This window comes from Enhydra lutris, unplaced genomic scaffold, assembly GCF_002288905.1.
Source record: "Enhydra lutris kenyoni isolate GAN:26980312 unplaced genomic scaffold, ASM228890v2 scaffoldscaffold4, whole genome shotgun sequence".
NCBI lineage: Eukaryota > Metazoa > Chordata > Mammalia > Carnivora > Mustelidae > Enhydra > Enhydra lutris.
The window spans coordinates 22,751,144-22,776,666 of record NW_019154088.1 but is presented as its reverse complement, the minus strand read 5'-3'; the positions used below and the strand labels follow the sequence as shown (position 1 = coordinate 22,776,666).

Here is a 25,523-nt window from a genome sequence, read left to right as displayed (position 1 = left end):
TCCTAGCCAGGCAGTTCCGAAGTTCTGTCAACGCCTCCTTCTTCGGGCCTTTTGTACTGTGCTCTCCTTTCCATCTCCGCTGCCAGGCCCTCAACATCCCTGGGCTCCCTGCCTTCGGGTATCCCCTTTCTCTTCCCTGTGTCTTTCCTTGCTTCATTCCTCTCCTTCCGTTATGTCCCTCTAACAAGAATGAAGATATTTTCCCAGGCCTCCGCTAGGCAGTTCATGACTCCTCTCCGCTGTAATGCTTCACTGTGAAGGAGTGCGTGCGTGCGTGTGCGTGTGTGTTTACCTTTTGTGTTTTGAGATTTAGAATCATGAGGAATTAGTGGCTGAGTTGCCACAATCTATTTGTAACTATACTAAGGCCCTACAAAGCCCATTTTAAGAGCACCAGCCAGAACCCCAATTTTCTCGAGGTTTAGATGGACCCAAGCAGTGATACAAGACCAACTCTGAATTAACGGAAAAAAGCTGATATAGATGGCTGCAGAACTCAAATTACGACCTGAAAAATGAAAGCACGAAGAACAAGAAAACTTCGGAAAGTGTTAAGGAAAGGAAGGGAGACTTAAAACATGCTGCTTCGCACAACGCGCAATAAAGAAAGCTTGGTCCCACCGAGCCAGCCAGGAGTCGAACCTGGAATCTTCTGATCCGTAGTCAGACGCGTTATCCATTGCGCCACTGGCCCTGAGACAATTACGTTTTTCTCCACGATGTTACTTCAAGCTTCGACTGCAGGGTTTCATGGGACGTGTAGTCCCTCAACAGAGGTCCATGAATTCACGAAGCATTATGGGAGATTGAAGCTCGTCGAGAATCAGACCCTGAGATTGGTGGATCTTCCGGAGCCACGTCGTACGTCACTGTGCAGCCCGCGGATTGGCGGGAAGAACCACTCCCCACCCCTACGCCTCCAGCTCGGAAGCCCTAGAAGACGCTCTGGTTGTTAGGGCGACTTATCCCGCCTTCCGGGGGCTTTTTTCTGGCTTTGTGATTGGCTGCTAATAGCAAGGAATCCCGGCGTGGACAACGCGAGGGAAAAGATGGCGGCGATGGCGGTCGGAGGTGCTGGTGGGAGCCGCGTGTCCAGCGGGCGGGACCTGAACTGCGTCCCCGAAATAGCTGATACTCTGGGGGCTGTGGCCAAGCAGGGGTGAGGGCCCAGACCTCCGCAAGCGGAATGCGGGCTCCGAACTCGGGGTCGAAGAGGGACAGACTAGTCATCCTCAAGAAGCAGGGGTTAGGGGGTCGGAGTGGGTAAGATTAGGGCGGGAGAAACCATTACTCCTTGGGGGAGGATCGAGAAGCCTTAGAGCCTGGAGTGTGGAAAAAAAGAAAAGCAAAACCCAACCAAACAAAAACTTGCTGGGGCATATGGTCACTGAGCCCCAAAGTCAGGGGAGTTGTTAGGTAAACTCAAAAAGGGGACTACAGACCTCCAGGGCCCCGGAGAGCGGGATTATAGTCTGCGAGTCGGGGGAGTGTTAGAGGGTTAGGAAGAGAAGAGGTAAACCCTGAGGGGGAAGGCATGGGCGGTACTGGGGCAAATCTGGATGTGACAGTCTTGGAAAACCCAAGACAGCAGAGTAGAAAATCCACTTGGCGTGGTTTTTATCTTTTCTCCTTTTCCATGCCTATGTTGTGGGAAGAAAGTGAGGCACAGTGCAGCGGAAGTGATAGGCACCAAGGTGGGCTGAATTTAGCAGTCCAGTCGGGTGACTGATGGTGGCTAAAAGGGTTGTGCAGAATTGAGATAGCCTAATCCAGTTGCTTGGATTTTTTGGGCACTGCTACTCTCTTTACATGACAATTCTGGGTCTGTCGCGGTTGTAGGTTTGATTTCCTCTGCATGCCTGTCTTCCACCCGCGTTTCAAGAGGGAGTTCACTCAGGAACCTGCTAAGAATCGGCCGGGCCCCCAGACACGATCAGACCTACTGCTGTCAGGAAGGGGTAGGGACCATCCCATATGCCCCTTAATTATTAGAGGCAGTAACAACTGCTCTAACAGTGCCCTTATTCTCCTCCTTTCCTGACTTGGATATATTGATTAGTTCTGGGACATAGATAACTCTTGTTTTCTTCTTGCTTACCTGCTTAAAAAGCCTTAGTTTATTCTGCATCGGGCTATCCCACATCTCTGATAGAAAAAGTCTTTGTCTCTCAACTCTACTCTCTATTTCCTGTTAAGAAATAGAAATTGAACAAGTGCTGAACCTCATTTAGTCTTTGTCTTTCTTGGATGGGGGGAGTGCAGACTGGAATACGCTAATTGTGGGAAAGCTTTCCCCATGGATTCGTCCAGACTCAAAAGTGGAGAAGATTCGCAGGAACTCTGAGGCGGTAAGACTGTTTGACCTCTCCACTGGATCTTTTCTAGAGATCAAGTCCTTAACCCGGCTGGGTGCAGAGAGCCTTTTTTTTCCTCCCATAACTTAGTAAATCTAATATATGCAGTCAAAGTTATTTGGGTTGCTAGCTCTTAACCTTTTCCTCTTGATCTCCATTCCAGGCCATGTTACAGGAGCTGAATTTTGGGGCATATTTGGGCCTTCCAGCTTTCCTGCTGCCCCTAAATCAGGAAGATAACACAAACTTGGCCAGGGTTTTGACCAACCACATCCACACTGGCCACCACTCATCCATGGTATGGCTGAGAACCTCATTTCCTGCTGCATATTATGGTAGTCAGGCTGTGCTAGGTACCTTCTTGTTCCTAGCCATTCAGTAAAGGGTGCATTTGGCAGAACTGAAATGTCAGTACTGCCTACCACCATCTAAAAGTAGTAAGCAGAGGGGTAGAAAACATACAGAATGTGCAATTATTTCTAGAAACTTACAGTCACAATTAAGAACAGGACAGATATTTACATAAGGATATATACAAGATATGAGTATGGGTACATATAATCACAAGTTGGGAAAAACATATAAAAGGATTAACTTGAGATCTGGATCAAGATAATTGAAGGAAGCGTTCTGGACCCCATGAGTTCAAAATGGAATTCTAAGGGTACTTAGAACTAAGGGTACTTGTTCCTGTGCAGTTCTGGATGCGGGTACCCTTGGTGGCTCCAGAGGACCTGAGAGATGATATCATTGAGAATGCACCGAGTAGACATACAGAGGAATATAGTGGAGAGGAGAAGACATGGATGTGGTATGTCTCCTTTTGCTGCTGTACCAGGGCAGAGGGGAGAGGGAGGGGAAGTACAGGGTAGAGCCTGTAGGGTAGTCTCCTCCAGCTATGGTGATTAGTGGGCCATATATATTTGATTGTATTTTTGTGTATTTGACCCTGGACAGGTGGCACAACTTCCGGACCTTGTGTGACTATAGCAAGAGGATTGCAGTGGGTAAGTCTACAAGGGTCTTGGGTAGGTTTTCCTTCTCTGACCTCCTGTGAATAAGAATCAGGAGTTTCAGAGATGCCAAGTGGAGTGTGTGCATTTTTGATAACTGTACTTTTGGTGACTTTACAGTTTGAAATACTGCTTTTTATCAATTTTTATAAAAAATGCAGAATTTTGTTTTACTCTTTTTTAAAGCTATATTGTTAGCACACAGAACACTTCATTGTTGTTTTGGAGGAAGGGCATATGTCACTAATAGAATATCTCCAAAGCTAGATTAATACTGGGGGAGTGGCATGGGGAGGGGGAACATATTCCCTTCTAGTTTTGAGAAGCTTCCTCTTGGTTCCCAGGAGAAGGGATTCCTTTTTTTTTTTTTTTTTAAGATTTTATTTATTTACTTGACAGACAGAGGAGATCACAAGTAGGCAGAGAGGCAGGCAGAGAGAGAGAGAGGAGGAAGCAGGCTCCCTGCCGAGCAGAGAGCCTGATGCGGGGCTTGATCCCAGGATCCTGACATCATGACCTGAGCTGAAGGCAGAGGCTTTAACCCACCGAGCCACCCAGGCCCCCCTCCTTTTTTTTTTTTTTTTTTTAAGGATTTTATTTATTTTTTTTTGACAGAGACATAGTGAGAGGGAACACAAGCTGGGGAGTGGGAGAGGGAGAACAGGCTTCCCATGGGGCACGGAGCCCAAGGCAGGACTCGATCCCAGGACCCTGGGATCATGATCTGAGCCAAAGGCAGATGCTTAACGTGCCACCAGGTGCCCCAGAGGAGGGATTCCTTGATGTTGATACACATTAGCCACCTTGGCACAGATGCCTTGTGGTGGGGAAAAACTAAAATTCATTTTTTACATCCTCTTTTCCCCTCTATGCCTTCAATATAGACTTGACTCCCTTAACCCAGGGACCTGTTAGAACCTGACCCCAAAACATTGTTCCTAGTATGTCAAACAATATGGACTTTGGATTATCACCACAGAGGTGGCATCCCTCAAAAGAGTTCCTCTTTTAGCTTGTGGATCTTCAGATTGAAAATTCTAACATTTTCATTTAATTTCTTGAAAATCAGGGTCGGCTTGTGAAAAGTTGTTAAACAACATGCTAAATGTGAACCGTCAACCTGCACTCTAAACTTTCCCTATTCAGAGCCTCACACCTTTGGGTTTTACTGTAGCTCTCTGATTTTGGTAGTCCACTGAGGAAGAGAGTTTGAAAGTAGTTGTATACTGTTGAGGATTGTCTGCCCATGTCCTGCCTGAAATGACCATGATTTTTTATGAAAAGTATCTTTACTGAAGCTGGAAACAGTTAAAAAAAAAATCAGGAGTTTCATGTATACTTGGCTGCTAGGCAGTTTTGCTACTCTGTGCCTCAGTCTGCCTTGCTCTTAGGTAGTCAACAGATTTTGCAGAAAAAAGCACAAAGGAAAGCTGTCTTGCCTAGCAGTAGGTAAGTGGTCTTTCTTTATCTTTTCATAGCTCTTGAAATTGGGGCTGACCTCCCATCTAATCATGTCATTGATCGTTGGCTTGGGGAGCCCATCAAAGCAGCTATTCTCCCCACCAGCATTTTCCTGACCAATAAGAAGGGATTTCCTGTTCTTTCTAAGATGCACCAGAGGCTCATCTTCCGGCTCCTCAAGGTGGGTGGTCAAAGGGTTTCAGAGGTACTCCAGCTAATCCTCTTGCCTTACTCATATATGTGTGATGTTTTTTTTTTTTCCTGTGGGACTGATTGTCTTCTTCTCTGGTTTCTGGAGCGCAATTTCAGCAAAGTTGGAGGTCTTGAGAACAAAGAGGCAACTGGCAGTAGGAGTCCCAGAAACATTTCAAAAGGAACTAGATCTCATGAGAACTTCATAGAGGGTTTCATTTAAGATGTTACAGTGAGGATCCACGGGGCTGTTTGAGCCATGATGATGCTTATATGACATAGGAGGGACATAGAAGGGCTTTATGAGTTTACTGAAGCCTCATGCTGCTTTGTTGATATCTGGAGGGATTTGTTGAACTGGAAGACTGCTGGTCCAGGCCTTATTTTATACTAGGGTTCTCTGGCCATAACCCATACAGTATCCCAGAAGCTTGGTTCAAGGACTGTGTCTGATTGTCTGCCCTCTCTCACAGCTGGAAGTGCAGTTCATCATCACGGGCACCAATCACCACTCAGAGAAGGAGTTCTGCTCTTACCTCCAGTACCTGGAATACTTGAGCCAGAACCGCCCTCCACCCAATGCCTACGAACTCTTTGCCAAGGGCTATGAAGACTATCTGCAGTCCCCGCTCCAGGTGGGTCTGGAGTGTGCTGAGAGGAGGGAGCCATGGGGAAAATGTCTCTGGCAGTAGGTGCCCTAAAATCCTACCAAAGCTCAGGAGACAGTGGGAAAGTTTTTGGTATTCTGGCACAGTGCCCCTGCCAGAAGCGGGCTGCCTCACTTTGCCTTTTTCCTCTCATTCATCAGCCACTGATGGACAATCTGGAATCTCAGACATATGAAGTGTTTGAAAAGGACCCCATCAAATACTCTCAGTATCAGCAGGTATAGTTTAGGTCCGGGTCAAGTATAGGGCCGGGTTGACCTGGGTGAAGATGGGATTATAGCCATGAATTCTTCTCTCCCTCCTTGCCCAGGCCATCTATAAATGTCTGTTAGATCGAGTGCCAGATGAAGAGAAGGATACCAATGTCCAGTGAGTGCTCCTCCCCATAATCCCAAAGATTTGCATACCTACTTCATCTGCCTAGTCAGCTTGACCCTTCCCCTTTCTTTCTTAGGGTGCTGATGGTGCTGGGAGCAGGCCGGGGTCCACTGGTGAATGCTTCCCTGCGGGCAGCCAAGCAGGCTGACCGGCGGATAAAGCTGTACGCTGTGGAGAAGAACCCAAATGCCGTGGTGACGTGAGTAGCAACCTCCTTGCTGGGAAGTTTGTGTCCAGTGCCAGTTTTTCTTTTCAGAGTCCTCACTCGCATTATCTTTATCTTAGGCTAGAGAACTGGCAGTTTGAAGAATGGGGAAGCCAGGTGACAGTAGTTTCATCAGACATGCGGGAATGGGTGGCTCCAGAGAAAGCAGACATCATCGTCAGTGAGCTTCTAGGCTCCTTCGCTGACAATGAACTGTCGCCTGAGTGCCTAGATGGAGCCCAACACTTCCTAAAAGGTGCCTCCAGGCTGGGATGTACTGAGTAGGGGGAATGGATTATCAGCTAGGAAGGCTGTAGCAGGTTGTGGAGGGGGAGTGTGTCGCGGGTGGGTGGTATAGGGCAGCAGCCGTGGAGGAGGTTACACAGTTTAGGGGAGGGGCGCCTGGGTGGCTCAGTGGGTTAAAGCCTCTGCCTTCGGCTCATGTCATGATCTCAGGGTCCTGGGATTGAGCCCCGCATCGGGCTCTCTGCTCAGTGGGGAACCTGCTTCCTCCTCTCTCTCTCTGTCTGCCTCTCTGCTTACTTGTAATCTCTGTCAAATATATAAACAAAATCTTTAAATAAATAAACAGATAAATAAATTTAAAAAAAAGGTTTAGGGGAAGGTGGGTTGGATGTGGGTCAGTGCCCATAGCAAATAAAGCAATCTTTCTGAACCTCAGCATTTCCATCTGTAAATGGGAGGAGTGGACTAGAGCAGAGATTGTCCGACTGTCTGTGGATTCCCTGCACTGACATGAAATGTACCTTGGGCTTAGCTTTCATACAGATCTCAAGGATCTTTATTGACCCACAGAAGAACCACTAGATTAAAATATCTTGAGTTCTTACCTAGAAGTAGCATCTCCTATGACAGGACTTGGGGAGTAGGTTGGCCTGGGAATGTGATGACTTGGAGCCGACTGGGTCTGTATTGTTTTTTGTTTTTTAAATTTTATTTTAAGTAGGCCCCAATGCGGGGCTTGAACACAGGACCCTGAGATCAAGGTGCCTTTGGCTGGTTTGTTTTGATGTGGGAGGTTTGAACCTCCATTTTTATCCCTTGGGAACTTATATGACCCTCCTGCTCTGCAGATGATGGTGTGAGCATCCCTGGGGAGTACACCTCCTTTCTGGCTCCCATCTCCTCCTCCAAGCTGTACAATGAGGTCCGAGCCTGTCGGGAAAAGGACCGAGACCCTGAGGTAAAAAGTCACTCTCTTCTGGAGAGCTCTATTTTCTTTAGTCCTCTTTTTTTTTTTTTTCTTCCCTATATTAACGTCAACTATTTTCTTCCACTGGAGAAGGTGAAGAGGTGAAGGAGATGGGGATGTGGGAGAGTGGTTGAAGTGAAAATGTTTTTATCTTTTTCTGTGTCCGGGAGGCTCAGGCTTCTTTCCCTGGGAGAGTGGTGTGTCTTGCCTATCTGCTCTACCTCTTGCTTGGTCTCTCGGGACAGGCCCAATTTGAGATGCCTTACGTGGTGCGGCTACACAACTTCCACCAGCTGTCTGCGCCCCAGCCCTGTTTCACCTTCAGCCATCCCAACAGAGGTGGGTTCCTTTGTGACTGTCCTCTGACTGAATGGGTAAGAGCTTACCTTCTGGTTTCTTGCTATCCCGGGTCTGCTCTCTCTAAGCTTCCCATGTTCTTGCTATTACTTTACCAAGTTATCTAGAACTTCTGGTCCCTTGTCATCCACACAACTCTTCCCTAACAGATCCTATGATTGACAACAACCGCTATTGCACCTTGGAGTTTCCTGTGGAGGTGAACACAGTACTTCATGGTTTTGCAGGCTACTTTGAGACTGTGCTTTATCAGGACATCACCCTGAGTGAGTGTCTGGGGTAGTGGATGGCAGGGTATGAGTATGTTACCTGGGCAGCTTATGTACATGCTTCACTTAGAGTCACAGGGAGCCCAGGACATCCGTGAATGTGGGTCTTTGATTACTTATTTCTCCGTTCACAAAAGACACTCCCCTCAATCCAGGCAAAAAGTAGACTCACAGAGACCACAATTTTTTCATTTCTTTTTCACATAGGTATCCGTCCAGAGACTCACTCTCCTGGGATGTTCTCATGGTTTCCCATCCTTTTCCCCATTAAGGTAGGAATCACCTTCTACACTCAGTGGGTTAAGGAAGTAACTTTTGCCATTGGTATTCTGCCCCTTCCTACTCTCAGAAGGATGCTTGACTGTGACCCATGTTCTGCTGCTCCCACATGCTCCTGGAGCCCTGTTGTAGGTCTTGAGATATCTTCAGTGCCTTCTACTTGGCTTCCCCACATCTCCTCTGTCTACTCTTCTGTCTAGCCTCTACCTTAAGCAAGAATCATCTTTTAAAAACCCAGATCTGATCATGTCTCTGTCCTCCTTAAAACCCTTCAACAACTTCGGGCTGCCTGGGTGGTGCAGTTAAGTGTCTGACTCTTGCTCTCTGCTCAGGTTGTGATTTTGGGATCCTGAGGTTGAGCCCAGCATGGGTGTTGGTCTCCACACTAAGCATGGATTCTACTTGGGATTCTTTCTCCCTCTCCCTACCCCTCTGCTTGTGCACACAAGCTCTCTTTCTCTCAAATAAATAAATACATCTTAAAAAAACAAAAACAAAAACAAAACCCAACCCTTCAATGATTCCTACTGCCCTCAGGATAAAGATTTAACATTGTAAGACTTGGTATGATCTAGTTTTAGGTGGTTTTTTCAGCTGCTGTCCCCTTGATTATATTGCGTCAGCCCTATGGATCTTCTTTTTTTTTTTTTAGCTGAAATATAATTAACAGGATTACATTAGTTTCAGATGTACAACATAATGATTCAACAAATCTGTACATTACTCAGGGCTCATCATGATTCTAATACCCTGTCTTTTTTCCTGCTTCAGGCATTCACACCTTTCTTCTTTCTGGAAAGTTCTTTGTTCACCTTTTCACCCAGTGTACTTATCTTCCAGGTCTCCTTAAACATTCCTCTTGTCCAATAACTTTCCGGGACCACCAGGACTAGGTGCGCGCTCCCTCTCCTAGGTGCTCTTGTAGCGCATGTTCTCTGCATGTTCACGGCACTCATCACACTTTGGATGATCTGTTCAGTGTCTGATGGTTCAGTTCTGACTATTCATTCTGAAAGACTTCAAATAAACTTGATGAGGGTTGGAATGTCACATTTTATCCTTTTCTCTCCATGCTCAGCTCAACAGTACATTGCCACATTGAGTTCATCAGCTCTACTCTGAACCTCCCTGTCTTTCTTCTTGCAGCAGCCCATTACGGTACGTGAAGGCCAGACCATCTGTGTGCGTTTTTGGCGATGCAGCAATTCCAAGAAGGTGTGGTATGAGTGGGCTGTGACAGCACCAGTCTGTTCTGCTATTCACAATCCCACAGGCCGCTCATACACCATTGGCCTCTAGCCCTGCTGCAAGTGTTCCAGAGCCTTGGAAGCAGCTTCAAGTTCTGCTCCTGTGGCACAGAAAGTACAGTACATCTGTCCATCAGAGTGGAGCATTTCGGTCTGCTTTCCTGCCTTCCATCAAGGTGGGCAAAGGATGAGAATTAATTGCAGGGCTCAAGCCACCAATCTGAAGACTTCAGGCAAGGGTGGGAGGAATTAGTGCTGGATCTGAAGCTGTTCCAACAGGTGCTGTGCCTCAAGCGCTCCCTGGAATAGCCCTGAGAATGTGCAGATTGAACACATTTTCAGCCCTTTCCCTGCCCATCTCTGTTCCTGTTATGATGGTTTTGTGTGGGAGGAAATACAAATAAAGTGAAGTTACAGCTTTTCCTGCTCCAGCCCTGCTGCCCTGTGCCTCTGCTTTCCCGTACTCTACTTAAACCTATGTGTTTTCAAATCTATGCCTTTATTCAAGACCCAAAGGGCCCTCACTTTGTTTCCTATTTAGGAATTTTATTGGTCACTCTTGGGACTCCTGGGTGTAGGTTTTTCTGACCAGCTGCAAAGAGGTCTTGTCCATTTAGATTTGTGATTAGGCTTTTCTCTGGGGAGAAGAGATTGCTCCAGTGGAGAAAGATGGGAGTAGTGAGTGAAGCCAGCTCCCCTTCCACTTTGCTGAGCCATTGCACTGATAGCTACCTCTTGGGAGGGAAGCTGTAAGCCATGCAGGTAATCACCAGCAAGAAGCCACCTGTTTTGTTTGAATAAAGTCACATGGTTAGGGGCACCTGGGTGGCTCAGTGGGTTAAAGCCTCTGCCTTCCGCTCAGGTCATGATCTCAGGGTCCTGGGATCGAGCCCCCCATCAGGCTCTCTGCTCAGCGGGGAGCCTGCTTCCCTCTCTCTCTGCCTGCCTCTTTGCCTACTTGTGATCTCTCTCTCTGTCAAATTAAAAAAAAGTCACATGGTTAGAGTTCAAAGTCATGAGTCCTATTTCTCCATTTTACAGAGAAGGAATTTGAAACTGACACAAAGATGTCATGTTAGTATTCAGATCTAGACTGGAACACAGATCCCTGGCTTTCTCGATGTTCTAACCAGCTACGTTTCTGGCAGCTAATAGATGGGAAAACTAAAGTATGGGGATTCTGGAAGCCGTTGGAACTTGAGAGTGGACATCAGTTTCTTCTCTTTCTGGGTAGTGGGCTGAGTATTGCTGCACCCAAAGAGTCACCGAAGAAACTTCCAACTTTACTTTTGCAATGGGAGGTGTGTGGCTGTGGAACCAGGCAATAATCATTAGACAGAGTGCGAAATACGTGGCAAGACTTGTGTTTCCTGGAACCCAAGCACAGAGGGCAGGAGGAGATAGGAGGGTTGTGTAGACAGCCCGCTCAGAATGGGGATGTCTGGTCCAGCCTCCTTCCTGACAGGAGACAAATGCAGCTGCTTATCCCGAAGCTGTCGCCGCTAAGCAGGACCCGTGACTCTTAGGAAATCAGGAGCAGAGTGTAGCACAGAAGTCACCTGTACCTCCTCGTTGGCTCCGCCCACGGCGGTGGCCTAGACACCTGGAGCCAGGAGTAGGGCAGGAGAGTCCTCGCTGGTTCTTTGCCCGCGTTCTCCGCCTTCCGCGTGTCATCTAACCAATGAGAGAGCGATGGGCGGCTGCCTTAGGACGTTTCCACTCCCGGAGAGGTTAGCCAATCCGTGGGAACTTGGTGGTTGCTAAGAAACATTTGAGTTTGGCTCCACCCATGCTAGGGTTTCGGCCAATGAAAATCTGTACTTTGGACTGTTGCCGCGAAACCAGTGAGATTAGTTCCACCACCTGAATGTTTCGGCGCCTGCGCAGATTGGGGAAAGTTCTGGAAGACGGCAGAGCTGCCGCCATTTTGCGGGAAGACGAGTGGCTCTGACGGCAGTGCTTGTTTTACTGCTGAGACTCTGGAAAACAGCCGTGCTTCGAGCCCCCAACACACCCAAAGGAACGGCGGAAACCGGGACCCCCCTGTGGGGACCCGGAACTGGTGAGAAACCCCGAAACCCGGTCCCCCGCGACGTCACCTATGCGTGACGTTGCCGCACGGCGCCTCCCCCTGACGTCACAGGCAGAAAATGGCGTCAAGAGCAGAACCAGGCAAACTTTTAAGACAATATTGTTGTTTACTTTGGTCTGGAAGTGTACTCTCCCTTAATGTAGACCGCTGGCATGACTTTAGGGATCGGCACTCTCGTTGCTCTGTCTCTTAAAGATGAAGATGCTGTCTCAAGGATCCTAGTGACCGATCTCTTTCCAGGTCCCCGAAGCCCTGACGTTTAGGGTCGCCCGTACTGGGGCGGGGATGGGGGTGAGCATCGATTCAGCCCGTTATGAGACGGCTCGCAGGATGGGATTTCAGCATTTAGTGCCAGCACTCCGAGAGAGGTTAGGGAACTGAGACTTATTTCTCAGTCGTTAGGCTCTGGAAGACTCCTATTCATTGTGTTGGCCTCTGGGGTTTTCCCTGGTTCTTTTTTTTTTTTTTTTGACCACACGTTCCGTGGCGGTACAGGAGTATAGTGAGGCCACATATGAGGTTTTAGCATTGGGACACTGGCCCTCGCAGGGACGATGCGAATCGGTTACTTACAGGACCATTTTTTTAAAGTGTAGCCTTGGCTTATTGCACAGCGTGGGAATGTATTTTACGTTTCTCATTGTTACTGTCCTTGATTAAATTGCCTTCAGTTTGAAGGTGTTTTTGCCCAGCTTTGTGACTGGACCCATTACCACATGGGTCTCCGCATGTGGTGAATTTTGCCTGAACTGAGCCGACAGCGGTTCTTGACTCTCCTTTGTCCCTTCAGCAGTGAGGCCTAAGCGCTTGTTGGGGTTCTTGACTGTGCTTTGACAAAGTCCAGACACTTGCATGCACCCCTAATGCAGTTTTTGGAGCAGGGATGGAAGAAGGCTCTATGGTTTTTTAGTGGATAGGGTTGATGGACTTTGACCTTAATTTAGGACATGGGAAGAGTGAAAACTACCAACCTGAAAATGCAGTGTGTGAGACTTTACTGCTTGTAGGACACCTGAAGAGATACACCAAACCGAGTGAGGTTTCAAGTTTCAAAATATGCTTATGTTCTGTATGTCTGTGCTTAAATAGATTTCATTCATTTCTGAGTACCTGCAGGAAAACTTTACTTCATAGGTGGTGGCTCATTTGTCAACTTGAGTGAAAGTTTTTGTGCATGTGTTGAATTACTCCTACTCTGTACTAGCAGTCAACAAAGAGCAGTTGTTGAAATCAGAAGCATTTCATTGGGAAGGAAAAGCAGATTTAAAAAAATAAAGAGGAGCTGTATGACATTTAGAAAACTTGTATAGACTTGGCAGGGAAAAATGACTGGAAAGAACAGAAATGATAGATTGGAACGTTTTATTTTTAAGAAGCAGTTTTCCTCAGTCGGTCAAACAGTATGTGTTACAATGAGCTTGGTTCCTGATATTTTGAAGTTTGAAGTATATGCTGCTTCCTATCTAGAAGCCACACAGTAAGGTGTGACTAATGGGACTAATGCTTTTGATAAACCTTTTAGAATAGTAATTCCTTAGATGAGCGCATATTTTAAAGGAGACATCTTGGGGGGCACCTGAGTCGGCTTAAGCCTCAGTTAAGCAGCTGCCTTCAGTTCATGTCATGGTCCTGGGGTCTTGGGATCGAGTTCTGCAAGTGGGGAGCCTGCTTCCCCCTCTCCCTCTGTCTCCCAGCTTGTGCTCTCACTCTTTCTCTCTCTGTCAAATAAATAAAAATCTTTGAAAAATGGAAATAAAAAATAAAACATCTTGGGGTGTGTAGCTGGCTCAGTGGGTAGAGCATGAGACTCTTGATCTCAGGGGTTGTTAAATTCTAGTACTACAGTGGAGGTAGAGATTACTTAAAAACAAAATCTTAAAAAAAAAAACAAAAACTAGATCATGTTGTGTGCTCTTCTTTTTTAAAAATTTCTTTTAAGGCTGAGGTATAAAGTACAAGAGAGAGACTTATAAAGTACAGGAGAGAGATAGAATGGATAAGACATTAGCCTTTGGGTCAGGAGACCTTAATCAAGAGTCAGCTCCTCCATTTAAGTTTTGTGATTCTGGGCTGTCGACAAAACCTCAGTTTTTTCATTGTGAATTGGACCTGATAGCTGCTTATAGCATATATTACCTTCGATTGTTAAGTGAATGTACTGTGTCACTGGGGCTCCTGGGTGACTCAGTTGTTGAGCATCTGTCTTTGTTTGGCTCAGGTCATGATCCCAGGGTTCTGGGATCAAGCCTCACATCAGGTTCCCTGCTCAGTGGGAGGCCTATTTCTCCCCATCCCCCTGCTTGTGTTCCCTCTTTTGCTGTTTGTCATTATTTTAAAAATTTTTTTGGCTGGGCGCCTGGGTGGTTCAGTGGGTTAAGCCGCTGCCTTCAGCTCAGGTCATGATCTCAGGGTCCTGGGATCGAGTCCCGCATCGGGCTCTCTGCTCAGCCAGGAGCCTGCTTCCCTCTCTCTCTCTCTCTGTCTGCCTCTCTGCCTACTTGTGATCTCTGTCAAATAAATAAATAAAATATTTAAAAAAAAAGAAAAAAGAAAAAAAATTTTTTGGAAATATATAGGATCTTTATTTTTATTTTTTTAAGATTTTATTCATTTATTTGATAGGGAGACACAGCAAGAGAGGGAACACAAGCAGGGGAAGCGGGAGAGGGAGAAGCAGGCTTCCCACCAGGCAGGGAGCCGGATGCCGGGCTCGATCCAGGACTCCAGAATCAGGACCTGAGCCGAAGGCAGACACCCAATGACTAAGCCACGCAGGCGTCCCTAAAAAAAATTTGTTAGAAGTGTGCAATGTTATTATAATAAGAGATTGAGTTTACTGTTTTTTTATTTTAAGATTTTATTTTTAAGTAATTTGTACACTCAACATGGGGTTGGAAGGCACAACCCTGAGATCAAGAGTTGCAAGCTCCACCAACTGAGGCAGCCAGGCGCCCCAAGTTCACTGGTTCTTAGACACACCTATTTGATTTTGATTTGATTTCCTTTTTTTTTTTTTTAAAGAGTTTATTTATTTACTTGACAGAGATCACAGGTAGGCAGAGAGGCAGGCAGAGAGAGAGAAGGAAGCAGGTTCCCCACTGAGCAGAGAGCCTGATGCGGGGCCTGATCCCAGGACCCTGAGATCATGACCTGAGCTGAAGGCAGAGGCTTTAACCCACTGAGCCACCCAGGCGCCCCTTGATTTCCATTTTAAGGCTTAAATTTGATTCCAGGTAATTTTTGTTTGGCTCTTTCCAAGAGTCTTGTCTCTGTAACAGGCTTAGTACAGTGCCTAGGAATATTAGGTACTGTAGGAGTGATTAGTCATATTTTTATATTACTTATTTTGTATTAGTTACTACTTTTATGCTCCTGCTTTCCTCTTAAATCACCAAATCTGAGGGCAGCAAGGACAGCATCATTGGATGATACATTAGCTGCTTTGAAGAGGAAAAAGCTCAGTCGCCTGGGTGGCTCAGTCGTTGAGCGTCTGGCTTCCGCTCATTTATTTGAGAGAGAGACACAGCAAGTGAGGGAACACAAGCAGGGGGAGTGGGATAGGGAGAAGCAGGCTTCCCGGAGAGCAGGGAGCCTGACTGACCTGGGGATCCCTGGGATCCCAGTCCCTGGGATCATGAGCCGAGCCAAAGACAGATGCTCAACGACTGAGCCACCCAGGTGCCCCAATAAATAAAATCTTTAAAAAAAAAAAAAAAAAAGATGGGGCACCTGAGTGGCTCAGTGGGTTAAAGCCTCTGCCTTCGGCTCAGGTCATGATCTCAGGGTCCTGGGATCGAGCCCCACATCGGGCTCTCTGCTTGGCGGGGAGTCTGCTTCCCCCTCTCTCTCTGCCTCCCTCTCTGCCTACTTGTGATCTCTGTCAAATAAATAAACAAAATCTTAAAAAAATTAAAAAAAAAAAAAAGGACAAAGCTCTTGTGGATATGGAAAGTCTGATTATGATTAACCTCCTTCCACAGAAGTTTTTCAGATTAGTTGGAGTTTTTTTGGTTTTTGGTTTTTAGTCAGCTTTATTGAGGTATAGTTGACATAAAGTAAAGCTGTACACATTAAGGTACAAAGTTTGATGGGTTTTGATGTGTAAACACCCATGAAACCATCACCGTTAAAAGTTTCTTCTGCTCTTTTATAATCCTTTCTTCCTAGCCCCTTCCACCTCCTGCTATCCCTAGGCAACCACTGGTCTGCTTTCTGCCAGTACAGGTTAGTTTACATTTCCTAGAATTTTTTCCTTTAAATGGAAGCACACAGTATGTGTATACTTTTGTCTTTTTTCTTTCATTCAGCATAATTATTTGGAGATTCGTGCATGTTGTATATTGATAATTCCAGACCAATATTTTTAAATTATTTATCCTATTGATCTTGTTTGATATTTTGTTTTTCTTTTTTCTAATTTTTTTTTTTTTAAGATCGTACTTATGTATTTGACAGAGAGAGCTTGAGTGCACGCACAAGCAGGCAGAGGGGGAAGGAGAAGCAGGCTTCCTGCTGAACAATGAGACAAGCAGGGGCTCAATCCCATGACCCTGGGATCATAACCTGAGCTGAAGGCAGATGCTTAACTGACTGAGCCATCCAGGCATCCCTGATATCATCATCTTTTTTTTTTTTTTGAACCGGCCTTTGGTGGACAGACTTGGGAAAGATGATTGCTAGGTGTGAAAGCTTGGAGAAGGCAGGAAGTATTACCTAGACAGGCTTCAGGGTGAAATTGTTGAAGGTGGTCTTAATCATTATCTTTCTGAGTTACCTGAATTCTAGTTGGTATTATATGGGAAATGCTTAGTGCTGAGTCTTCTAATGTTTTGATGTTTATGTGGGGGTATGTGGAGAAGAGCTTAGGCCCGATTTGCTTTCTGGTGTTATTTTGTCTTGTTCCTGATTTTTAGTCTTACATCCTTTTCTTTTTATTGGAAATACCTGCTTATTTCTATGATTTAAGTTTAAACCAGTTATTAACACAGAATTTTGAACTATAGAATGGAGGCCTAGTCCATTGTCAAATGAATAATAATTTTGAATGCCAGCACTTTTCTCTTCACAGGACAGAGTGTGTATTATATTTTGTTTCTTTTTTTTTTAAAGTTTTTTAAAAGATTTTATTTATTTATTCGGCAGAGAGATCACAAGTAAGCAGGGAGGCAGGCAGAGAGAGAAGGGGAAGCAGGCTCCCTGCTGAGCAGAGAGCCCAGTGTGGGGCTCGATCCCAGGACCCTGAGATCATGACCTGAGCTGAAGGCAGAGGCTTAACCCACTGAGCCACCCAGGTGCCCCTATATTTTGTTTCTATCTAGATATTTATTTTCCTTCTAGACACTTGACTTTTTAACAGCTACAGAGTGAAACTAGTTCAGATTTAAAATGTGCAAAAATAAACCTAGAGTAAGCCACAGCCAGGAAGATCCCTTTGGAATTCAAGAAACAGAAGTATATATTCTGAAGCCTGTGTCTTGGAGGAGGAAGGGAATGTGGGGTGCCAGCAGGGGTAGAAAAATATGAGGTTCTTACGTATCCATGTCCTCTCCTCAGATCTGCTACTATGGCATCCGATGACTTTGATATAGTGATTGAGGCCATGCTGGAGGCGCCCTATAAAAAAGAGGAGGTAATATTCCCCATCTCACTCCTGGAATTGGGTTGGTAAGAAGAAGCAGTTATAGATCATAAGTTTCAACACTTTGTAAATCCTCTTTCCCGGCATGTTTCCTATGTATCGTGGCTAGTCATAAAAGTCATAGTTTTTTAGTAAGCGCCACTCTCCAGCTTCTGTACTCAAAGGCATGCTGGCAGAGAGGGTCCCAAAGCTGGGGAGAGGGCTGGGAGGAGGTTGGGGTAGAACGTGCTGGGAATAAGTGCTTTGCTCTTAGCTCTCAATGACGGAGTAGAAAGTGTATCTCAGATGTAAATAATTTCTCACTCTTTTGGGAAATAGATTGTCAGTGCAACAAATGTCAAGTAGCTAAAGTTTTGACATCATAATCTGTCACTTTGATCTCTTCTTTTTGGGTGGTTTCCTTCCTTCCTTCTCTTTACTCCCTTTGTCAGGAGATCCAGGTACTCACAAACTGGCCAGATAATTGTGAGCTTTGATTTCATAAGCTTTCTTCTCTGTCCACTTTTGTTCTTCTCTTGCCCAATGGAATGTGTGTGTCTACCACCTTGTATCTGGTGACATTTTTCCTGGCAAACCCCTCAGGAGGAACAGCAAAGGAAAGATGTTAAAAAAGATGACCCTAGCACCACCAGCGTGAGCAGTACCAGCACCAGTGGCACCAGTGGGAGCAGCGCCGGTGGGGAGGCGAGCAAGTAAGTGTGGCGTGAGGAAGCAGCTGCATCTGTCATTGGAGAAACAGCCGGAATGGGGAGGTGGATTTTTAGTGATGCTGATTTTTAGTGGTGGCTCCACTGGGTCCTGGGAATCACAGTGACTTGGTTTAATGATCTTCTCCTCTTCACATTCCAGCATAGGCTTGTGGCTCTGTTCTAGCATCTTTCTGTTTCAGTTGAAGAAAACAGCCAGGGACCCCTGATTTGGAAACAGCAGCTTTTGCTGCACTTTGGGGGGAAATGGCCACTTCAGATGCCTGACAGCATTCAGGGCTGTGTGCAAGTTGGTGTTGCTGTGAACGCCTGCCAGGTCACCTGGGGCTCTTTGTTCTCCCCTGGCCTTTCTGTCACTCCTTTTCCTTGGGGGAAAGGAGAAAACCTTCTTGATAATGAGAATTTATCCCCTCCTTTACAGGAAGAAGAGGAGTCGGAGCCATAGTAAAAGCAGGGATAGAAAACGCAGGTTAGTTGTTCTGGGGGCTTTTGTGTTTTGAGAAGTCTTCTGAATGGGAAGATAGCAGGGAGAGCTATCCTCAGAGGCTAGAAGAGGCCAGGGTGCCCTTTAGCAAACTCAGTAGTGCCTTCCCCCTGTAGTCGCAGTCGGGACCGGGACCGGCACAGGCGGAGGAGCAGTCGGAGCCGAAGTCGAGACAGGCAGCGGCGCCACCGCAGCCGGAGCTGGGACCGGCGGCACAGCAGTGAGTCCCGCAGTCGTGACTGGCGGCGTGAGGACCGCGTGCGCTACAGGAGCCCTCCACTTGCCACTGGGTATCGCCTCTTGCTCATACGATGGCGTTTGTGTTGGAGTCTGGGTAGGCCCTGTGTGCTGTGGTTCCTGCCTGTGGGTGCTCGCAACCCACTGTGGCGGGCAGGAGGCCCCAGGACTGGAAGGGTGGTGTTGACAATTCCCATGTGATGATGTGCTGGAATCTGGCTTTCTCGTGCTGAAGTCCAGGCATTGGACTGATGCGGGTGAAATCGGATGACACGATTTTCCATTTGTCATTGTCTGTTCCACAGGCGCAGGTACGCACACAGTAAGAGTCCTCATTTCAGAGAAAAGAGCCCGGTCAGGTGAGTTGATAGTGAACAGTCTTCCAGGAACTGTGAGGTCTGACTAGAAAGCCGCTTGAGCCGGAGCCCAGGAATGCATGGTACTTGAGGGGAGCTGGAGAGCAGTAACTGTGTATCAAGAGCGGGTGTCTCACTGAATTGCACTCGCTCTTCAGGGAGCCCATTGATAATCTGAGTCCCGAGGAGCGTGATGCCCGCACGGTTTTCTGTATGCAGTTAGCTGCCCGTATTCGGCCTCGGGACCTGGAGGACTTTTTCTCTGCTGTTGGCAAGGTAACCCTCCCCCACCCTTACCTGTCTTCCCTGTATAGCTATCTTCTGTCTATCCTCTTTTATGCCCAACTCAGGATTTTCTCCTTGCTCTGGATAGGTTCGTGACGTCCGAATCATCTCGGATCGGAACTCCCGTCGTTCTAAGGGCATCGCCTATGTGGAATTTTGTGAAATCCAGTCCGTGCCGCTGGCCATTGGACTGACTGGGCAGCGGCTGCTTGGAGTGCCCATCATTGTCCAGGCTTCACAGGTGAGCGAGCTGTGAAGCTGACAGGAGAAAATGGGTTTGGAGGGAGGAGGTTTGGGATGCGAGCTATCGGTTCCTTCTTGCCTAGGCTGAGAAAAACCGACTGGCAGCCATGGCCAACAACCTGCAGAAGGGCAGCAGCGGGCCAATGCGCCTCTATGTGGGCTCCTTGCACTTCAACATCACGGAGGACATGCTTCGGGGCATCTTTGAGCCATTCGGCAAAGTGAGTAGAAAGTGATGGAAACCTCTGAAGGGAATTGGGAAAAGCGGGGAGGGTAAGCCTGCCTCTTTGTTCTGTCTGACCACAATTGGCCCACCGCACCTGCCAGAATGTGCGGATTGTCCGTGCCATCGAAGCGAGGCTCCATCTGTGCAGTCAGAGTGCTCGGTGCACACGTGAGTCCGGCACCGGGAGCTCAGATAACGGGGTCCAGATTCAGTAAGATGAGCAGGGAGAGGTGTTAGGGAAAGAGGTGGCCTTTGTCTCTTTTTAAAGTGATTTGGAGAGTTAGAACTAGTTGGCTCCAAAGTTAGAGATAGTTAGAACTGGCAGGAAAGATCACAGGTGTGGGTACCCCAAAAACTGCTAATAATTTGTCCTCCTCTTACAGATTGATAATATTGTCTTGATGAAGGATTCAGATACAGGCCGTTCTAAAGGTTATGGTTTCATTACGGTGAGTTTCTGGTCTTTAACTTCGGAAGTTCATTGTGGTTTGTCCACTTGTCTGATTTGCAGCTTAGCTTCGTCCTCCTCCTTTAGGAACTGTCTAAATGACCCATAAGCCCCGGTGCCTGAAGCCTGGACTAGCCTTCTGCCCCTTGAGATGAGTGCATTGCTTGAGATCTTGGCTTTGCTCCTGCACACTGTCAGTGGCCCTGGTGTGGGCGTGTCCAGGCGTTCAACCAGCCTCCCTCGTGCCGCATCTTGCTCTTTGGGTAATAGAAGTGACTTCAGGCTGCAGCTGCAGGGCTGGGGGCCTGAGGGAGGTTAGGTGTGGGCTTCTGTAGATATGCTTTATGAAATTGGTATGTTTTCATGATAGGAACAGGAATAGGGATTTTTTTTTTTTTTTTGCCCTGGCCCTACCCCCATTAAAAGCAGTTTTCCATTCAGAAATATCTTTATATTCAGGGACTGCTGTAGGGAGAAGAGCGAGGCCACATCTCACCTTTTCCTGACATTCCCAACACAATTGCTTCCAGTTCCCATAACTGGTTCTTCCAGCCCTGTGTGACTCCAGGTTGGGGACTGGCTGCCAGCCCCCGAGTCTCATGGAAGCCGGTATTTTCTAGGTTCAGTCCAGGCAGCATACACTCCCCCACAGTTGCCTGCAGGGCTGAGGAGAGGTAGGTTGTGTTCCACCAGGGGCATTGCTCACCTCAGAAGTATCCGGTGAAGGCAAGCCACCTACACCGCCTGCCTAGGAACTGTCAGTACTGCGTGCCAGGCCCTAGGGCAGGTGCTACCAGAGGAAACAAAGCCAGCTCCGGTGCTCACAGTGGCAAGTACCTCTTCTAACTCCTGGGTGACTCAGATGCAGAAAAGCTTTTGAGGCCTTTTTTGCCCTTGTGCTGCCACCTTTTTGGTCAATATCCTTGACATGTCAGCAGCAGACTGGGATCTTCCCCATAGCAGGCTGCTCTGGTGCTGCTGGGCAGTAGAGCCCTATGATCAGCAGCATTGGTGGAGGCGTAGGGCTGGGGTGCCGTCTTGCTCTCCATGCCAAGGTGCACTCCATCCTACAGTGGGGCTTTGGAGTTCCAGATTCCTACTTCTTGGTTGAGAATTGCAACTGACAAGCCCTGAAGGCTGAAATAAAGGAAGCTGGACTCTCAGGCTGTCTTACTTCCGTTGCTGTGCTCGTTTGTGCTGCAGCCTATGCCACCCTATAGATAATAGACTTTTTGCATTATTAGGTTCTTAGTGGAGCTGGAAGATTGAAGTGATTGCCATTGAGTCAGTTGGAAAAGGTCCTTTTCACATGATCATTTTGGGGGCTGGGGATCTTTTGTCACATTCCCTGGGACAGAAGAATTTGTGCCACAATGAGCATGCAGTTTTCCTGGGATAGCTTGACTAGGTGGTGGTAGTGGGGCTTGGAGAGTGTGTCCGCCCCAGGAGGTGACTGATACGGCCTGGGTTTCTTGTAGTTCTCAGACTCTGAGTGCGCCCGGCGGGCCCTGGAACAGCTGAATGGCTTTGAGCTTGCTGGTCGACCTATGAGAGTTGGCCATGTGACCGAGCGTCTGGATGGTGGCACAGACATCACTTTTCCAGATGGGGACCAGGAGCTGGATCTGGGATCAGCAGGTGGACGTTTGCAGCTCATGGCCAAATTGGCAGAAGGTGGAGAGTGTTTCTCTGCAGAGTGAAGAAGGGGGGTGGGATTTTAGATCAGGGGTTGGGACTTAACGCCAACTTCTCTTTCCCTTTTAGGCTCTGGAATCCAGCTGCCTACCCCAGCTGCAGCTGCTGCCGCCGCCGCCGCCCAGGCTGCTGCTGCCTTGCAGCTGAATGGGACGGTGCCCTTGGGGGCCCTGAACCCTGCGGCTCTGACCGGTAGACTTGGACTTGGGAAAGGGAGGAGGGGTTAGGGCCTGGAAAGAAGAAATGCTCTGTGCTCACTAACTCGTGCCTCTCTCTGTTGTAGCTCTGAGTCCGGCCTTGAACCTCGCCTCCCAGGCAATTGCCTCCCAGTGCTTCCAGCTTTCCAGCATCTTTACCCCTCAGACCATGTGAGTCTCAGGGTATGGCTCAGTTTAGTCTTTGGTTGTTTTCTTTCCTTTAGCTTTCCCTGACCTCTTCTCCTTGCCATAGGTAAATCAGTGGTGCAGTACACTGCCTCCCTGTGCCTCTGGGTCCTGCCACTCCCTTCTCCACATCTACCCTTCCACGGCCCCTTCTCCATTTTGTGGACCAAGCCATCCTGAGCGCGTGGATGTTGACTGTGCAGGAATTGGGGCCACCCTTGAACTCAAGAAGAGCTCCTGCCCAGAGCCCCATTGGAAATGGACTCTGCTGAGCAAAGCCACTAGTCAAAGAGGACAGAATCTGCACCTGCATTGAACACCTGTTTCTCCATGTATGTCGTCTTCTAGGATGACCTTCATTGCTCTTTCCAACCACCTCTTAGTGATTCCTCGGTTCCTCCCCTGTTGGGAAGGCCATAGGGCATTAACTGAAGGAACTAACCTCTCTTCTCTTCCTATACCTTTACCCTACAGTCTGTTGAGTAAAACCCTTAAGACCTCTGGTCCAAGAGGACTTTGGAGTCTAGGGGGGGAAGAGTGAACGTTGAAGGTGCTGGCTTGCTGCTGCACAGGTCCCAGAAGATGGCAAGGACATGCATGTTGTGAAGCCTGCCTTAGGCCTCACTTGGGGCCAGAATCGCTCCTGTGGGCTCAGCATCTTGCTGGGAGGTGTGGGAATGATCTGTCCTGCCAGGCATTTTGGATGTCTTAGGGGCGGGGCTTTCAGGAGTTTAGCGAAAGGTGGGATACCTTTCCAGTATCTTCTATCTTCCTTTGTATAGTTGTCCTTCCTCCCAGGTCCTTCTTGTGGCCCAGGATGGGAGGATGGAGAGGAGGCTGCTACTCTCTACCATTTCCCATGTGCCTCTACTGTGGGCTCAACCCCATCTGTTAAAGCTGCTCCTGTCCCCTACCTGGGCACACGTGAGCCCTTTTCACTGGATTTTATACCCTTGTGTCTGTGTACATAAAAATATATGTATATGCATGTGTACATACATGTGCATACGTACACATACATGTGCATATATGCATATAAACTTTGTATAAAAGGCAGGCTCCACTGTTGTGGCCGCTGCCCATACGTGTGTGGTCTCAGTCAGTTGGTGTGTTTGATGCTAATAACTTCTTATGAGCCAAAACCATGAATGGTTCTAGGGATAGAAAACATTTGTAAAGCTTTTGTGTTTTTTCCCTTTATTTTAATTTTGTTTTATCTAACCTTGCTTAGAAATTAAAATGGATGGAAGGCACACACCTGGATGGAGTTCCCCATCTATCTGCATTATACTCTCCACCCCATGGGTCTCCTCCATGTCTTCATCTTAACTATTTCCTTTTTTTTTTTTCCTCCCCACCCACCCATTCTAAATATTTCCAAACCTGTTTTGTCATTGGACACATGAACAGGCTGTCTCAGTGCCCAAGGACAGATCTTGTCTTTCCACCAGATGGCAGTGTGACGGTAGCACATTTTGCACCTTTGGTTAGAGGTGTTTTGTGATCTTGAGTTTAAGTACCAGAGAAGCCTCCTAGGATCACCAATCTTACCATTAGCCTCTCTGCCCACCTGTGGCTCTCTTTGTAGCAGAACTCCCAGTCCAGTATCCAGAGCGGTTGGGGTATCCTACATTGGGGCTCCCCAGGCTTGAAGTCGGCTATTCCTCAGTCAGTCCCCTCAACTGTTGTTTTCCATATAGGACTCTGCTTGGCACAGCACGGGCTTGGGACCAGTGAATTCCAGAATGCTGAGTATTCCAGGAATTGCCCTGAGGAAGGGGAGGCGCACATCTTCCTCCACCTGCTTTACAAGGCTTATGACAAGGGGCCTGCCAAACTCGGCTTGCTAGGTAGGGACCAGTCTAGAGAAGAAGGTCTGAGGTTCAGGGGCAGAGCTCTGTGGGACTCCTCCATTCTCTACCAGTCTCTATGGCAACAGAATGTTAAGACTTTATTGTAATGCTAAAAATATGGATAATTGCTGTTTGGTTTTAATTTGTCAGCTCTTAGACTTCTAAGCAGAGCAAAGGTTTACTGGTGATACTAGCTTCTGGGGTTGCTTTTCACACTGAAATATTAGGTACTTGGCGCCTGCTTGTGGCAGAAAAGGCCACTGGGACCCAGAACTAGCTCTTGATCCCCCCACCATATCCCCCTCCCCCTCCCCGGGCTGCTGCAGCCCCAGCCTCGCTGCTTCTGTTGCCTTTGCCGCCACCCCCACCCTTTCCCTGTCCTGGTTTGCTCTCTTGGCCTGGGGGAAGGGAAGGAGGCTGCACTGATTTTAGGTAGTAGCTGGCTAGGGCCCAGTCCCCCTATAGTTATTGATTTGGCTGCTAATGCATCCTGAAAAACAGCGTGGACCATTTTTGTTAGTTATCCTGAGGCTCAGGACCAGGCTTCCTCATGGTGGTCTTGAACTTCTCCAAACTATAAATAACCACAGGCCTTGCCTGCCTCCCTGCCTTCATCAGATGGGTGCCCGTCTCTGCTTGGTTTCCTTTCGTTCCCATGCTTGCCTACTTTGGCCTGCCTTCACTTTGCTTTCTTTCAGCTTAGTTCTCCCACCAGTCCTTTGTTCCTCATACAGCTTCTTGCTGGGGGGCAGATAATGGTGGAAGTGAAACATCTAGGACAACTACTCTAGTCTTAACCCATATAAGGTGACAGCATCTAGTGGGTGACAGCCAGAGTCACTACATGTGACTCAGTGCCTTCTAGTTACTCATTTCTGCATTGGGGGTGAGAGGAGGGGGTAGCAAACAGCCTCCTAAGGTAAAAGAAACCTTCCTGAGGCTCTGTTGCCTGGGCATAGTGGCTGAGGTGTGGGTAGAGGAGAGAATGGCCCAGATCCTCTTCTAGCATAGAATTGCCCAGCTGTCCTCTGTTCTAAAATGACATTCACCTGACTTCTGACTTATAGCCTATACTTCTGTCTTCTCTAAGGCAGTGGTATTTCCTCCTTGTTCTTTAAACTTACATGTTCTTGGAATTGGGTTTCTGCCTACTTCCTTCTTAGGCTCCCAACAGCCCCCAGATGTGAGTGACCAGAGGAAGCAGGGGTTTGCCATTTGAATCTTTAGTCCTAGAGGACTA

At 47.6% G+C, this 25,523-nt stretch overlaps 2 protein-coding genes and 1 non-coding gene across 9 annotated transcripts; 2 read left to right on the top strand and 1 right to left on the bottom strand.

The window, feature by feature from the left end:
• Positions 1-621: 621 nt before the first annotated feature.
• TRNAR-ACG lies at positions 622-694 on the bottom strand. The gene has a single exon. It is a non-coding gene; the product is annotated as a tRNA-Arg (tRNA).
• A 283-nt stretch (positions 695-977) lies between these two features.
• LOC111161708 (protein arginine methyltransferase 5) lies at positions 978-10,067 on the top strand. Of its 6 annotated transcripts, none has more exons than XM_022525586.1 (17): positions 978-1,159; positions 1,840-1,958; positions 2,263-2,348; positions 2,518-2,652; positions 3,053-3,165; positions 3,312-3,361; positions 4,846-5,009; positions 5,494-5,655; positions 5,829-5,906; positions 5,999-6,057; positions 6,143-6,265; positions 6,352-6,527; positions 7,366-7,475; positions 7,730-7,823; positions 7,991-8,107; positions 8,318-8,382; positions 9,539-10,067. In XM_022525586.1, the coding sequence occupies exons 1-17, from the start codon at positions 1,050-1,052 to the stop codon at positions 9,686-9,688; spliced, it is 1,911 nt and encodes a 636-aa protein (XP_022381294.1). In that variant the 5' UTR covers positions 978-1,049; the 3' UTR covers positions 9,689-10,067. The 6 variants fall into 6 exon arrangements, with proteins under 6 accessions (XP_022381294.1, XP_022381284.1, XP_022381310.1 ...); XM_022525576.1 differs by having other exon boundaries at positions 1,035-1,159; positions 9,536-10,067; XM_022525595.1 differs by lacking the exon at positions 978-1,159 and adding an exon at positions 1,187-1,245 and having other exon boundaries at positions 9,536-10,067.
• Positions 10,068-11,385: 1,318 nt separating this feature from the next.
• On the top strand, positions 11,386-23,518 carry LOC111162007 (RNA binding motif protein 23). 2 transcript variants are annotated; one of them, XM_022526143.1, is made up of 14 exons: positions 11,386-11,698; positions 17,282-17,357; positions 17,949-18,058; positions 18,495-18,542; positions 18,674-18,847; positions 19,100-19,153; positions 19,309-19,426; positions 19,524-19,676; positions 19,762-19,899; positions 20,288-20,353; positions 21,831-22,026; positions 22,117-22,239; positions 22,331-22,415; positions 22,498-23,518. In XM_022526143.1, the coding sequence occupies exons 2-14, from the start codon at positions 17,292-17,294 to the stop codon at positions 22,499-22,501; spliced, it is 1,335 nt and encodes a 444-aa protein (XP_022381851.1). In that variant the 5' UTR covers positions 11,386-11,698; positions 17,282-17,291; the 3' UTR covers positions 22,502-23,518. The 2 variants fall into 2 exon arrangements, with proteins under 2 accessions (XP_022381851.1, XP_022381861.1); XM_022526153.1 differs by lacking the exon at positions 22,498-23,518 and having other exon boundaries at positions 22,331-22,419.
• Positions 23,519-25,523: the final 2,005 nt, after the last annotated feature.